Source organism: Chelonia mydas, chromosome 2 (assembly GCF_015237465.2).
Source record: "Chelonia mydas isolate rCheMyd1 chromosome 2, rCheMyd1.pri.v2, whole genome shotgun sequence".
NCBI lineage: Eukaryota > Metazoa > Chordata > Testudines > Cheloniidae > Chelonia > Chelonia mydas.
In genome coordinates, this window is record NC_057850.1 from 55622340 (window position 1) to 55635857 (window position 13518).

General features: G+C 40.9%; 1 protein-coding gene across 28 annotated transcripts in view; it reads left to right on the forward strand.

The window, feature by feature from the left end:
* The window catches only part of STAU2 (staufen double-stranded RNA binding protein 2), a 231633-nt gene that overhangs the window by 57209 nt on the left and 160906 nt on the right, over window positions 1-13518 (forward strand). For all 28 annotated transcript variants that reach the window (XM_043539463.1, XM_043539469.1, XM_037892434.2 and 25 more), the window contains one exon: window positions 8465-8572. In XM_043539463.1, the coding sequence (XP_043395398.1) occupies window positions 8465-8572 (108 nt within the window). The remainder of the gene's footprint in view (window positions 1-8464; window positions 8573-13518) is intronic.

Consider the following 13518-nt stretch of genomic DNA (forward strand, 5'->3'; position numbering starts at 1 on the left):
AACACTAATAAAGTTTTAAAGTCTAGAAGCTGAGAGGAGAAGGGGAATAAGTGTAGTCATTGGTGTTTGGAGAGAGAGATAGCTAGTGGGTGGATTCAATTGTGGGCTTGGTTTCCTAGAATCCACAAACTTCTGGGAAATGGACTCTGGTAACATGGTTCTATTAAGTTTACTCTCACAGCTTATTTTTCAGTTTTCAATTTTTATAGTGTTGAATTCACTAGCTGGTTGTTTTTCCTAATAACCATAGTAAATGTGGTAGCAGCTGATCAATATAGAAAGCAGGTGATTATTGTCAAAAGTCAGTTTATCTAGCTCCACGTGCCTATTGCTGAAGGAAGTGGTAAGGAACAAACTATTGAATAGACTTAAGTTGTGACAACGTATAATTCTTCTAAGGTAAAATGGAAAGATTGTCAAGAGTTGTTAAGAAGCAAAATAGAAAGCTTTGTGGTCATCCCCAAAAGTGCATCAAATACCTATTTAATCCATGACCTCTGAGAATGAATTATTATTAATAAATGTACATAGTGCCATGAATGTGTTCTACAGACTATGAAAAAGACTGGTCCCTGTCCCAAGAAGTTAATAATGTATTCTGATATTTTTCAGAATAAAAGTCAAATGGTGATGTGTATTTTTGAAGTGAATGTTTGTGCATGAGGAACCTCACTGAGATCACCGACTCACTTTAAATAGGCTATCGAACAGCTGTCAGATGGTTTTAGGCTTTCAGCCTGTTAGTCCCTGCGTGGTTCATTAGCTTTCTTCAGTGTTGCATTTGTAAGGATCAGTATTTGCGTTGCTTTAGAAATGAAAATATTCCAACACATTTTAAAAAAATATTTAAGCAAAATAAATAATTAGAACTGTCTCACAGGTAGCTTTGCAAATGAAAAGGTTTATAACAACAAACTTGCCAAGTGACTTGAGCCAGAACACACATACTTGGAAGACACCAAAATGCCCTCAATGCACTCTCTTTTGGACAATACCTATTGAGATCCTGTGCAGAGCAATAATCTAAAAAAAAAATAACTAAAAATACCTGGAGTTTTTTTGTTTTAAGCTACTATTTAAATGTGAAATAATTCTGTTTATTAAAAAGAACAATTATGCAACTTTTATTCCTCTTTCTATTCCCACACTATACCTGAATAGTCATCATTGTGGGTGAGAGAAAATTTTACTAACCCTCGTTAGTTATGCCATCATTCCTTTTCTGGATCAGGGAGAATATTATTTACTTCAAGTCGTTCAAGAGGATTGGTTAGGAATCTTTAAAAAAGAAAGGGAATTTAAAAGATCATAGGAAAATATCACTTCAGTTAGGTTTTCCGAAGGACTGGATGCGGTCTTAAAAAACCCAAGCTGTGAAGTTTGACTAGAGAGACATACTTTTTAGTTCTATACTGTGTTTGTTTGTTAGTATTATATTTTTTCAGGAAGGGTCCTTGAATTCAAGATGTCCATTAATGAGGACAGGAAAATGTTGCTTATTCTTCACTTGCCAGCGATTATATTTGTTAACATCATTTAGTTTCTGATGTCCCACAAAGTAAACTGCTATCATCCAAGTATATATACTAACAAGTAGTTGTGGGAAATAAATTATATGGGTAGTTCTGTTTAGATGCTCATTTCTTCATGGTCTATGTATGTGAAACTGGAAAAGTTATTTATTTACCCAACAAAAGCAATAGGATCTCAGATTAAACTGTATGTCCCAGTCACAAGAATATAACAGCATCATTTTATCAGATCCCTCAGGATATCCAGGCTTCCAAAGGATAAGCTGTGGTTGTACAAATCTGAGATTCTTAACTGCAACTTCTGTTGGGCTGTCCACATTGTTCTGTGTCTTTCCAGATCTAACTTAGTAAGGGAAACCTCATCATTTTCTTACCACAAAGCAGACATTTAAAGTTCTCCAACTCTCCAGTTAGACAGGAAGGAATGCATTTTCAGAAGGGCAGCTTCCCTTTTGGGGATGCAGTTTGAACTCACAATAGACCTGTGAGCACAAATCAGGTAGTTGGAGGTACAGCTACATAGATTTGAACCTGCATTTTACTTTTGTAGCGCAATGAACAGGGAGGCCAGGCCTTGGCTTGATTGAATATATACCCCAACTATGGTCAGCAGTCAAGAGGTTTGGAAAAAAATAACTTTTTCCCACGAGAGTTCAGGGAACTTTGATGTAAAATGAAACTGAGTGTCCATTAGTGAAGTATGTAAAATCTAAGAGAGAAAGGGTGGTCCAGTGGTTAGGGCACTAGCCTCGGACTTGGGAAACCTGGAGTCAGGTCCCTTCTCTGCTATAGACTTCCTTTGGACTTCTGGTACATCACTTTGCCTCTCTGTACATCAGTACCCCATCTTTAAATGAGGCTAAATGGTACTTCTTTACCTCATATGGGGTGTTGGGAGGATAATACATTAAAGACTGTGGTGATCAGATACTATGGAAATGGGCACCATAAACTTACTCAGATAGATAGAACTTGACCATTGGGAGTCCTGTGCAGTTGTGCTGAAGGAGCTGTGCTCAAGAACGAAAATGGGAATGTTATTTTATAATGTGAAGACAAATCTGTCAGCTGCATAAGTAGCATCTGGAAGGGCTTGTACAAGGACCTCAAGTTCTAAAATGAATTTTTGCTCATTTTAACTTGTTTTATTATAAGCAAAAATTATCTTCCTCTGCCATTATATTTCTTTTCCATCTGAGAGCTGAATTTCTGCAGCCATGTGAGTGATCAAACATCTCCCTTCACAACTAACAGTGATACTTCTTAGGTTTGGTGTAATTTGTATACCTGGAGACTTCTTGCATCATCCTCACAGTATGATCTACCTACAAGTAGAGTGGTAGTGGGCATCGCAAATTAAATACTCTGACAAACAGACAATGTCCTGTATAATATCCTGTACAAACGTTATGGAATTAAGATAAACTTTATTGACTCAGTTTAAACCTTATTGAATTAAGGTTAATACCTTTGGGATATGTTGTATTAAAAATGCAATTGGGTATATGTTACTGTGGCATTGAATGTACCTTCTCTAGTAGGGAGGGGGGATGCTAATGAACTTCCTATGTATTCAACCCTATGTAAGCCACCCCACTGAAGAGATATGCATATGAAGAATCCAGTCTGAACTAATAGACAAGGAAAGGGGTTTTGGATAAATAGCCTGATTTTACATTGGCTCAGAGTCATCTTTCTGATCCAGCAAACTGACAGAATCCCTGGTCCACAAGAGGGCCCCAGTCCCTAGGGTAGAGTTGGAAGGACTGGGTGTTTGTTCAGAGCCGAAGCTCAGCTATGATGAATTGGTAACCACAAGGAATTCCCCCTTGGGTGGGGATCTGAAGGTCTGTTCCTGCCAGAATCCATGTTAGGGATGGGGTGAATCCTGGTAAGCTTATTAACATACATGTAGGTCATTTTATTGTTTTAGATATGTTATTTCTGTAGTTCTTTTTACCTTAAGAATAAAGTAGACTTGCAGGGGAAGTGATGTGTGTGTGACGGGCTGGGTCACAGAAACCCCCTTGGGACTGCCACCTGATGTGCTGAGACTCCTCTGAGTCTGTTTTCCCTGACAGCTTGGGACTTCAGTACCTTGCCTTGTTGAGCCAGACACACTAGCCTGCTACAAACATAGGCCCAGGTCCGAACCATGTCCCCCAAAAGCTGCAGGCTTAACTGAAAACAGCTTAAGAAGTGCTCCTGTCTCCAACACCCAGATACCCAGTTCCCAATGGGATCCAAACCCCAAATAAATCCGTTTTACTCTATATAAAGCTTATACAGGGTAAACCCATAAATTGTTCACCCTCTATAACACTGATAAAGAGATATGCACAGCTGTTTGCTCCCCCAGGAATTAATTACTTGCTCTGGGTTAATTTAATAAGTAAAAAGTGATTTTACTGAATATAAAAAGTAGGATTTAAGTAGTTTCAAGTAATAACGACAAAGCAAAATAAAATAAAACACGCAAGTCTAAGCCTAATACAGTAAAGAACTAAATGCAGGTAAATCTCACCCTCAGAGATGTTCCAGTAAGCTTCTTTTACAGACTAGACTTCCTCCTCGTCTGGGTCCAGCAGTCACTCACACCCCTGTAGTTACTGTCCTTTGTTCCAGTTTCTTTCAGGCATCTATTTGGGGTGGAGAGGCTATCTTCTGAGCCAGCTGAAGATAAAATGGAGGGGTTTCCAGATGCTTATATAGTCTCTCTTGTGGGTGGAAACCCCTCTCTTCTCCTGTGTTAAATCCCCTCCACAAGATGGAGTTTCGCAGTCACCTGGGCAAGTCACACGTCTATGAATGATTCAGCTTTTTGTAGGCTGGGACTCCATTGTTTACATGTTAGTTTGAATGTTCCCAGGAAAGCTTAGATGTGGATTGGCATCTCCCAAGTTCCATTGTTAGCTAAGTACTCCCAATTACTTGAATAACCCCTTCACACTATGTTGACCAAATCTGCCTTATGTGCTTCCTACAGCAAACGCTTTAAATACAAGCATAGACCCAACACTCATAACTTCAGATATAAAAATGATACTTGCATCTGAATAGGATGAATACATTCTGTAGAACATAACCTTTGCAAAGATACATCACATGGCATATCTAGCATAAAACATATTCCAGTTATGTCATATTTACACTCATAAGCATATTTCTATAAAGCGTTATATGGTGCAACGTCACAGTGTGGTACCCTATAACTGTAGCAATTACGCCTGTCAGCTGTCTCTAAAGAGAAAGCAAGCAGGTTGACCTTGGGCAACCTGTCTGTGCTGGGAAATACGCAGTGAAGACGGGGAACTGTGCAGCCTGGAAATATCCTGGTCAAAAGGAAGAGGGACGAGCCTCTCCACCCAAGAGAGGTGACGGCTGGAAAGCTGGAAGCCTGGGAATGGTGCCCTTGCTGGACCACTGAGGGGAAATACAGGTGCAGTTGTCCTAAATTGTGACAAATACAAACCAATGACTCAGTTCCATCTGGTGTTTGTGCATGTGAACTGTGATGTAGGCCTAACATAGACTATAAAATCCTTGAGATGGAAACCGTGAATTCCTCTATGTTCAGTACAGTATAGAGCACAGTAAATAATACATAAATAGGTACTGTTCATCTTTTGGCCTTCATAAGCAGGTGTCTGTTTAATGCAGATGTCTCAATATTTCTTTCAAATTATGAGGTTTTTTTTTTAACTTAATGTGAGGCACACAAAATCTTTTAGACATGTTAAAGCACTGAAAATAAATTTTGTGGACTTGGTACTACGTTGTGCAAAGTGTGGAGAAAGCACAAGGTGAACAGCAGTGAGCACGACAGGAAGCGTATAGGAATCTGAACCTGCACTAATGAAAGAACTACTTTGTGGCTGCCAAATTACCCCTGCCAACTAGCAGAAGTGAGGCCTAAGAAGTGAATGCATAGCTAAGAGCTTCAGACTTATGATGAGGGTTACATTTAAATCCATGAATCTTTAGAAACTCTCGTAATTTCTACATGACCTTCCCTTTATGCACTTTGGCTTCCTTACATTCAAGAAGATGTGGAAGAAGCTTGAGACTTACTGCTGCTCAGGGCTGAGGACTGTGCCTAATCCATAATGTTACTTGTGCCTTTGCCAAGCCTGTGCTTACATTTGCACTCCCTGCAAGAATATTCATAAACTCAGATTTTGAGGGGAAGAAAGGACCTTTATTACCTACAGAGCACAGGCCATAGAATTTTACCTAGGAATTCCTGCATCAGTCCCAAAACTTCTGTCTGAGCTTGAGCAAAGCTTTTAGAAAGACATCCAACCATGATTTAAAAGATTTTATCATACCCAAGGTAAATTGTTCCAGTGGTTAAGTAACCTCATTGTAAAAACTGAATTACACTTTATTTCTAGTCTGAATTTGTTTAGCTTTAGCTTCCATCCATTAGATCTCATTATGCCTTTGACTGCTAGATTTGAAGAGCTCCCTGCTATCAGAAATCTTCCCCCCATGTAGGTGGTTCACTCACCTTATAACCTTCTCTTTGTTAAGACAAATTGATTAGGCTTCTCTCACTGTAAATCAGGTTTTCCAAACCACGGATCATGCTTGTAGCTCTTTTCTGAACCCTTTTTGTCAATGTCTATTTTAAAGTGTGGCCCCCGGAACTAGACACAGGATTCCAGTAGTGGTCTTGCTAATGCAGTCTTCAGTGGTGGTAACGCCTCCCTACTTCTATTCAGTATTCCCCTATTATATATCCAAGGAGTGCATTTGCTTTCTTAGCCTCTGCAACCTGCTGCAAGTTCATGTTTAATTCATTATCCACCATGACCCCCTAAGTCCTTTTCTGAGTCACTGCTTTCCAAAATACAGTCTGCTATCCTATAAGTGTGACCTGCATTCTTGGTTCCAGGTGTGTGACCTTGTATTTAGCTGTACTAACATACATGATGTTCAAGTGAGTTCCCCTTACCACATGATCCAGATCTCTCTGTAGAACTTACCTGTCCTGGACATTTACCCTTTCTCTAAATATTTGCATCACTTGTAAACTTTAGCAGCAATGATTTTGTGTTTTCTTCCAGACCATTGCTAAAAATATTGAAGAGCATTTTCAGGGTCAAAGCTTAAATTGGAAAGCTAGCTGAGTGTTTGGACCCTGTTTGTAGACTTTTGTGACCATTTGCTGAGATAAATAAAGGCTTTCCATTCCTGTACATTTTAGTAGTTTGTTTCTTATGCATAAGTTTAAATGTATAAATAGTTTATAAAAGGTTATTAATATAATTTATAGTTATTGTGAAGAATGTGGGTATTATCTGTATTTATATATATATAAATAGTAGTAGTTAAATTTATATATAATCTGTGCACCAGCAGGGTTCACATGGGCCAGTTAGTGCAAGATATGCTATTGTGAATTAAAATGTACGCCCTTCTGGTATGGATTAAAGCACTGTTTAAATAAGCCTTTAGTTAGCTTTGGTCTGGAGAAGCCAAACTCAGTGACTCTGGACAGCCCTAATTTCTGGTGCCCAAACAGACAATGTAGGTGTTAATCTCTGAAAGTTTACCTCAGATATAGATATAGAAACAGAACCCACAAAATGGGGAAAGATCCTTGTCTGAAACAAACCTCAGGGGCTTTTCAGGTGGGAAATCTTAAAGCGCTTGAAAGCACTTTTAAAAGCTGAGTCTCTGAGGAGATAGGAGAACACTGACTGGCGGACAGAGCTGAGGGGCAGAAGCTACAGAGATGCAGCGTGCCTCAACAAACCCAATATGGGAGAATGCCTGGGACAAATGGAGCCTTCTGAACTTGCAAGGAAAGGCTAAGGTATAGATAGGGTAATATGTTGTTAGGCCTTTTGTTTTATTTTGTTGTTATGATCCTAAGGATAATTAAATAATACTTTGTTTGGAAGAAACTGTTCTCTGTCACTGCATTTTCATGCTGGTGATGAGCTCCTGGAGTGAAAATCTAAGCAGGGGCTAAAACTCAGCAGGCCCTGCTGAGGATATGGTTGGTAGATGGGTACTGTAACCTAGTGGCCCAGTCAGAGAGTGGGGATAAATCACAGAATTCCACCTTGAGAGAAATACAGATGTGGGCCTGGTACTTGGAAGGGATGTCCATGGGAAGAGAGAGAGGTCAAAGACACAGGTTGCCCTGGAACTGTAACAGTCTTGTTATGGACATGAATAGTGTATGTTATAGACTGTTATAAACCGTGTTTCTAATCAGCTTAAAAGTCTGTAAAAATTGCTTGCTTATTTATTTATTTATCCTTTATAACCATGTATAAATGTTCCTTTAATATAAGGCATGGCTACGTTTTGTGTTGATTTTACAGGTAAGTAGATGGCGGGTAATATGTTGTATGATGTGACTTATAGGGAGTCAGGAACACTTGCAGGGCCAAAAAATTTAATGGGTGTTCAGACAAGTGACCGTAATTAATAGGTGAACATCAGAAGAAGTTTCACTCTGGAAGGAGTAGAGACTAAGTTATTTCATAAATGTGACATTTTACCAAACCACTAAGGCCTGGGCTACACTTAGCTGAAGATGAAGCATCTTAGTTTGACTTATTTGGTCTTCCTCACAGCAGCGAGTTGACCGTCGACTCTGCTTACTCCTCCTGCTGAGGTGGAGTACAGGCATCGATTCGGGGATTGATTTATCACGTCTAGACGAGATGCGATAAATCGATCCCCGATAGATCGATCACTACCCATAGTAACTCTTTCTGTAATTTATACTTTTAATATTTATCAGTAATTATTTCAATCTCTTTAAAGTTAAACAAATTATGAAATATTGCAGTTCACAACAGTATTGTTTTGGTGGAAATATATTCTAGACATTGAGGAATAAAGGGGAAATTGTATTTCTGCTCCTTGAAAGCAAGTATTTTAATATGCTTACCTTGTTTTATATGATGCAGAATGGAGAGGCAGGAAAGGAAACAGAAGAAGAAAAAGATGCAAACAAATCTGAGATCAGCATAGTGTTTGAAATTGCCTTGAAGCGCAACATGCCTGTCAGTTTTGAGGTATGTGTTATATATGTGAGTAGACCAGTTTATATATTGAGCTGTCTGCTGTCTTCTGAGTGTTTATAAAAATGTAATAAGCAACAACTAAAAGCAAAAGGGCTGGGTGAGAGCATTCATTACAAATAAATGCATGCAAATTCTAAATAAGAAAAGAAATTGACAATTAATCTGAGTCTAAGGTGTCATTTTATATTATTAAATTAGCTGCTCTGTCAAATAAATGTGGGCCAAACATGTAGACGCTGATAGGTCCATTGTCCTTCAGTCTTTAATGGATGGGAGAGTGACTCTTTGTTTATCGTTTGCCATCATGGGGTGTAAATTGGAATTGATAGCCACATTCAACACAGGAAAAAAAACCCCAAAAAAACAAACCACACACTCCGAGAGAGAGGCAACCTAGACCTTCTCTCCTAATCCTGGGAGATGCTGCAAGACATTGAGACACCATGAAAGCTCCCATAAGGACACTTAACACATGTCCCCTTCTCAAAGAGTTATTGGTAATGCCCTCACTTCTTTTTTTCGTATCTCTACTTCAGTCTCCACATCTTTCTCCTCCTCAAATCCCATTTTATCTATGGGCCAGACTCTCTCTCTTAATGTTCCTTATTTAGGCCCTAATCCTGTCAGTACTTCAGCACATGCATAACTTTACTCACATAACTAGTCGCCTAGACTACAATTGCTTATATAGTTAATGGTTGTATTATTTATCTAGTGCTATAAGGGTACAAGCTGCTTTACAGTAATGCATCCGATGAAGTGAGCTGTAGCTCACGAAAGCTCATGCTCAAATAAACTGGTTAGTCTCTAAGGTGCCACAAGTACTCCTTTTCTTTAAACAAATAACAGGTTCCTTGCCACAGAAGGGTTTATACTCCACAGCCACATGCTACTACATTGTAGGGTTTCATAGCGCAGCCTGCCCGGAACACCCTCCTGTGGTAGGTCATGGCATGACAGGCACACCTGCTTCAGTTTTCCCTCCCAGGTGGCCTAATATCACTTCTGGCTTTCTTATTTCAATATTACCCCTCCTTGGGACTGGTTTATTACAGCACCATAGTCCACAAGAGGAGTCCCAAATATGTAGTCCAATTCTCACCCCAGTGCAAGCAGTCATTAAAACTTAAGACCTCTCATTCCTCAATGCCCCGCATACTGGTGAATTCAACCATGCCCAGACTTTCAGTCCTCTCCTGTCCTTGTTCCAGGACAGCCACCTCAGCCCTTCCAACAGTCTCATTCTTCTCAGTGGGAGCGCCCACAGCCTCTCTGCTGGGAGTATCCTTCACTCCCCCTGGCCCTCTCATGGTTCTGGCTCTCTGGCCCTGGAGATATCAGTGGGTAAGCTACTCTGCTGCTCCTCCTGTCTTCAGCCCTTTCTGGCCCTCAGTTCCAGCTCTCAGGCTTAGGGTCAGCAGGCAACTCCCTCTGCTGCTCCTCCTGTCTTCAGCCCTCTCTCAGGAATGCCAACCAGCAAACTGCTTGTGCTGTTCTCCTGCCTTGTCCCAGAAACTACCTTCAGCTTTCTTCTGGGACTCCTCCAGTCCCCTGATCTCGCCTGCCCTTCCTGACTGAAACAGTTTGCTCCGACTCTCTCTGGGAGTCCTTCTCACTGGGTCTCTCCCTGATCCTTTATAGCACCTAGGTGCTGCATCTCCCTCTTAATTGGCCAAATGGGAGCACCAGCTGTGGCACAGGGGCACTGGCTCCAACTTCAAATATAGGGGTCATTTACCCTGTGACTGAGTCATACAAATCAGTACACTAACATATAGGGAGATGGGTAACGAGTCACACAGTAGTTGGGGGTTTGGAAGATTTTTGAAGGTAAAGAGTGACGGTGCTTTGGAGGTGTTAATCAGGAGGTTGTTGCAGCCATAAGTGGTGTCAAGTAAGAAGACGCGAAGATGGGAATGTCTGATACAGGGAAACTCTCTACTGTGCCATTTGCATGAGAATTTTTGAAGAATGTTATTACTATTAATGTTGTTTCCATAAATTATAAAAGGATAGTTTCTTGCCCGCCTACCAAGAGGGAACAACATATAATTAATTCCCTCTGATTTTAAAAATCTTCCCAAGATTTTTTTTTTTTAATCTCTCAAAAACATAACAGTTTTTCTGTGTGTGTTATTTAGTGTCATTAAATGTAAATGTTGTTGACATTCTTGGGTAGAATTGAAGCTTAACCTATGTATTGTTTTAAAAAGATATCTTACATTTCAGTAAAATGACTAACCAATTTGTGATAATCTGCAGGATCTGGTGTTTCTAATGAGATTGTTCTCAAGAATATTTTGTATTATTCCAGTCATGCATTAAAGCTTTCATTATCTTTATCATACGATAGCTGTAGAATGCTCAGCATTTTCTTCATCTGACAAAGCTTTAGTAAATATTAAAGCTGTGCTCTGTTACATAGATGAGCAAATGGTTAAAGATATTTAACGTTTCATGTGAACAGTTTTTCAGAATTGCATAATATTTGGAGAATGGGGAGAGTTTGTAATGTAACTTAGGGGCCAGGTTCTGCCCTATGATGTCAGTGTGGCTGTATGGGTGGAACAGAGCAGAATTTGGTCCTAGCAGTTTGGCTAATGGGGAATTACACAATTACATAATCTCACTTACTCTGCCTGATAAAGTAAAGCTAGTATTTGTTCTCCAAGAACTTCCAGAAGCCATATAAAGCAGTTTCTGTGTATTAAAGAATTGATTTTTAAAAATGCCTTAAAGTATCAATATTCTATAGCATAACAATTTTACTCTAGCCCAGTAGCTGGTATGTGCTTTCCGGGGCTGTTTAGAGGCCAGACGGATAATAGCATCCCCCCACTGCAGCAACTTGCAGTTATTTTAGCACTTGTGTGGGTCTGTTACTGAGCAGGTTTTAAAGATGAGTACGGTCGTCAGTCACCCTATGACAAGGGTAGTCAATTATTTTTTGTCAAGGTCCAAATTTCTTGGTCAAGGTCCAGACTCCAGAGAAAAAAATAAGAAAAACAATAATGATAATAAGTAAATGAAAAGATTTCAGGGTCTGTTCAAAAGCATCTGGTGGTCCGGATTTGGCCCATAGTCCACCTATTGACTACCCCTGCCCTGTGAGCTGCTGCTGCAGAGCAAGGGTTTTGCCTATTGCTTCCTGCTGGGCAGTATAGAGAAATCTCAGCCTTTTGCCTTCATTGTTTCATGGAGGTTTATGCATTTATGTTCCGTGTGTGTGTTCTGGTTTTTTTCCATTCTTTAAAGACAGGACTATAATTTAATGTTGCAGTTGGCAAATTTTGAAGGGAGAACCATGCATTGTTTGGGTGGAAAATACCATGTGTCAGGGTGTGGCAGTGTATCCCCACCCTGTCTCCTGTTGAAGCGGACGATGGGTGTGCTGACACCCCGGTTACTGTCCACCCAACTGTTTCAGGCCTCATCACGATAAGGCACAATGGTCAGATTCAAAAGGGCAGCCCTTGGGTTCAAGGCAGTGAGGCCTAGTGGCCAGCCTCAGTACTGTGGCCCTTGAGTTCAGGGCTGTGCGGCCTAGGGGCCAGAGTCATTTCAGCTGCCTTCGTGGTCAGGGCCATGCGGCCTAGTGGCCAGAGTCAATACAGCTGCCCTTAGGGTCAGGGCTGTGTGGCCTAGGGGCCAGAGTCAGACAAGTGGGCCCCCACCTAAGGGTTGATGGTGGCGGGGGAGAGTAGGGGGACCCAGCTCCTCCCTCTCTCCTGGGTCCCGAGACAGGGCCCTGTCAGTCGTGAGCATGGTCACCATCCTGTCAGCGGGGTTCCTACTGCAAGATGCTGACCTTCCTCGGGTGCGAGGTACCACTCACTCCACTCCCCAGGCCACTTCCTCCCATGAGTCCTGAAGCTGGGGTCCATTTGTTGTTGGGATCTCCAAGCTTCTTGACATAGGTAGCTTGTTGGGACTCTGACTTCTGTTGACTGGCTGTGGGTAACTGGTCTCCAGTCTGGGCCTCAGGCTCTCTGGTTCCTACAGTCAGGGGCTGAAGCAGGCTCCTGGGCTGGAGCCTCCCCTGAGTGTCCTCCTTCCCCAGCAGTCAGCCTGTAATGAGCTGGGCTTCTCTCCTTTATACTAGTGCAGCATTTGGAGAATGCCCAGTCAGGTCTAAGGGGCGGGACTTGCGCCACCTATATTGTGGGATTAACCCTTTCCTCCTAGTGCGTGGTATGCATGCCCCATCACAGATGGCTTTCGCGTCAGTTACATGGTTCCCTTTGCTAGGAGTCGCAATGAAAATTTCTTTCCCTGTCTTGTTTTCAGCTTTCAGGCAGAGATGGGGAGTCTAAGGAGGTTTAACTGATTTGGCCTACTCAAGGCTTTAGAACAACTGTACAAGATTGCTATTGTCCTCTTGCCAGGGGCTAGTTTTTTATTTTGTTTTATTTTATTTTAATTACTTTATTTATTTTGGGTGGGCAAGTAAAATAACATCAATTTTTCATTATCAACATCAAGAGTGAGAAGATTTTGGTCTGGCAAATTTTCATGTTGATTTTGCAAGACTGCATGAGGAGAAGTAGGAGAGAAGTGTCTTTCTGTCCCATTGGCATTGAGAGGTAGGTAGGACCCAAGCTAATCACCTGGAAAGATAATGGATTGCCTAATGCTGTGACCAAGTTCTCATCATGAGATTTGGTGCCCATTCTCAGGCCTGCCAGTCTCTAAGCACATGTTTGGTAGTTCCCTTCTAGCAAGGATGTCAATCTTCCTCACTCTGACCTGTGGGGACTTTTTGCTCAAAGGGTTTAACAGTAGAGTTTCTATATGTTTAGTAAAGATGTGGATTTTTTTTAAACTGGCAAAATACCACATTTCTGCCTGTGTTTTCATTTGCATTAACCTGTGGATTTATTTTGGTATTTTCTCAAACCTTAAACAGTGATGGTTATAATTGACTTTGGGCTTGTCTA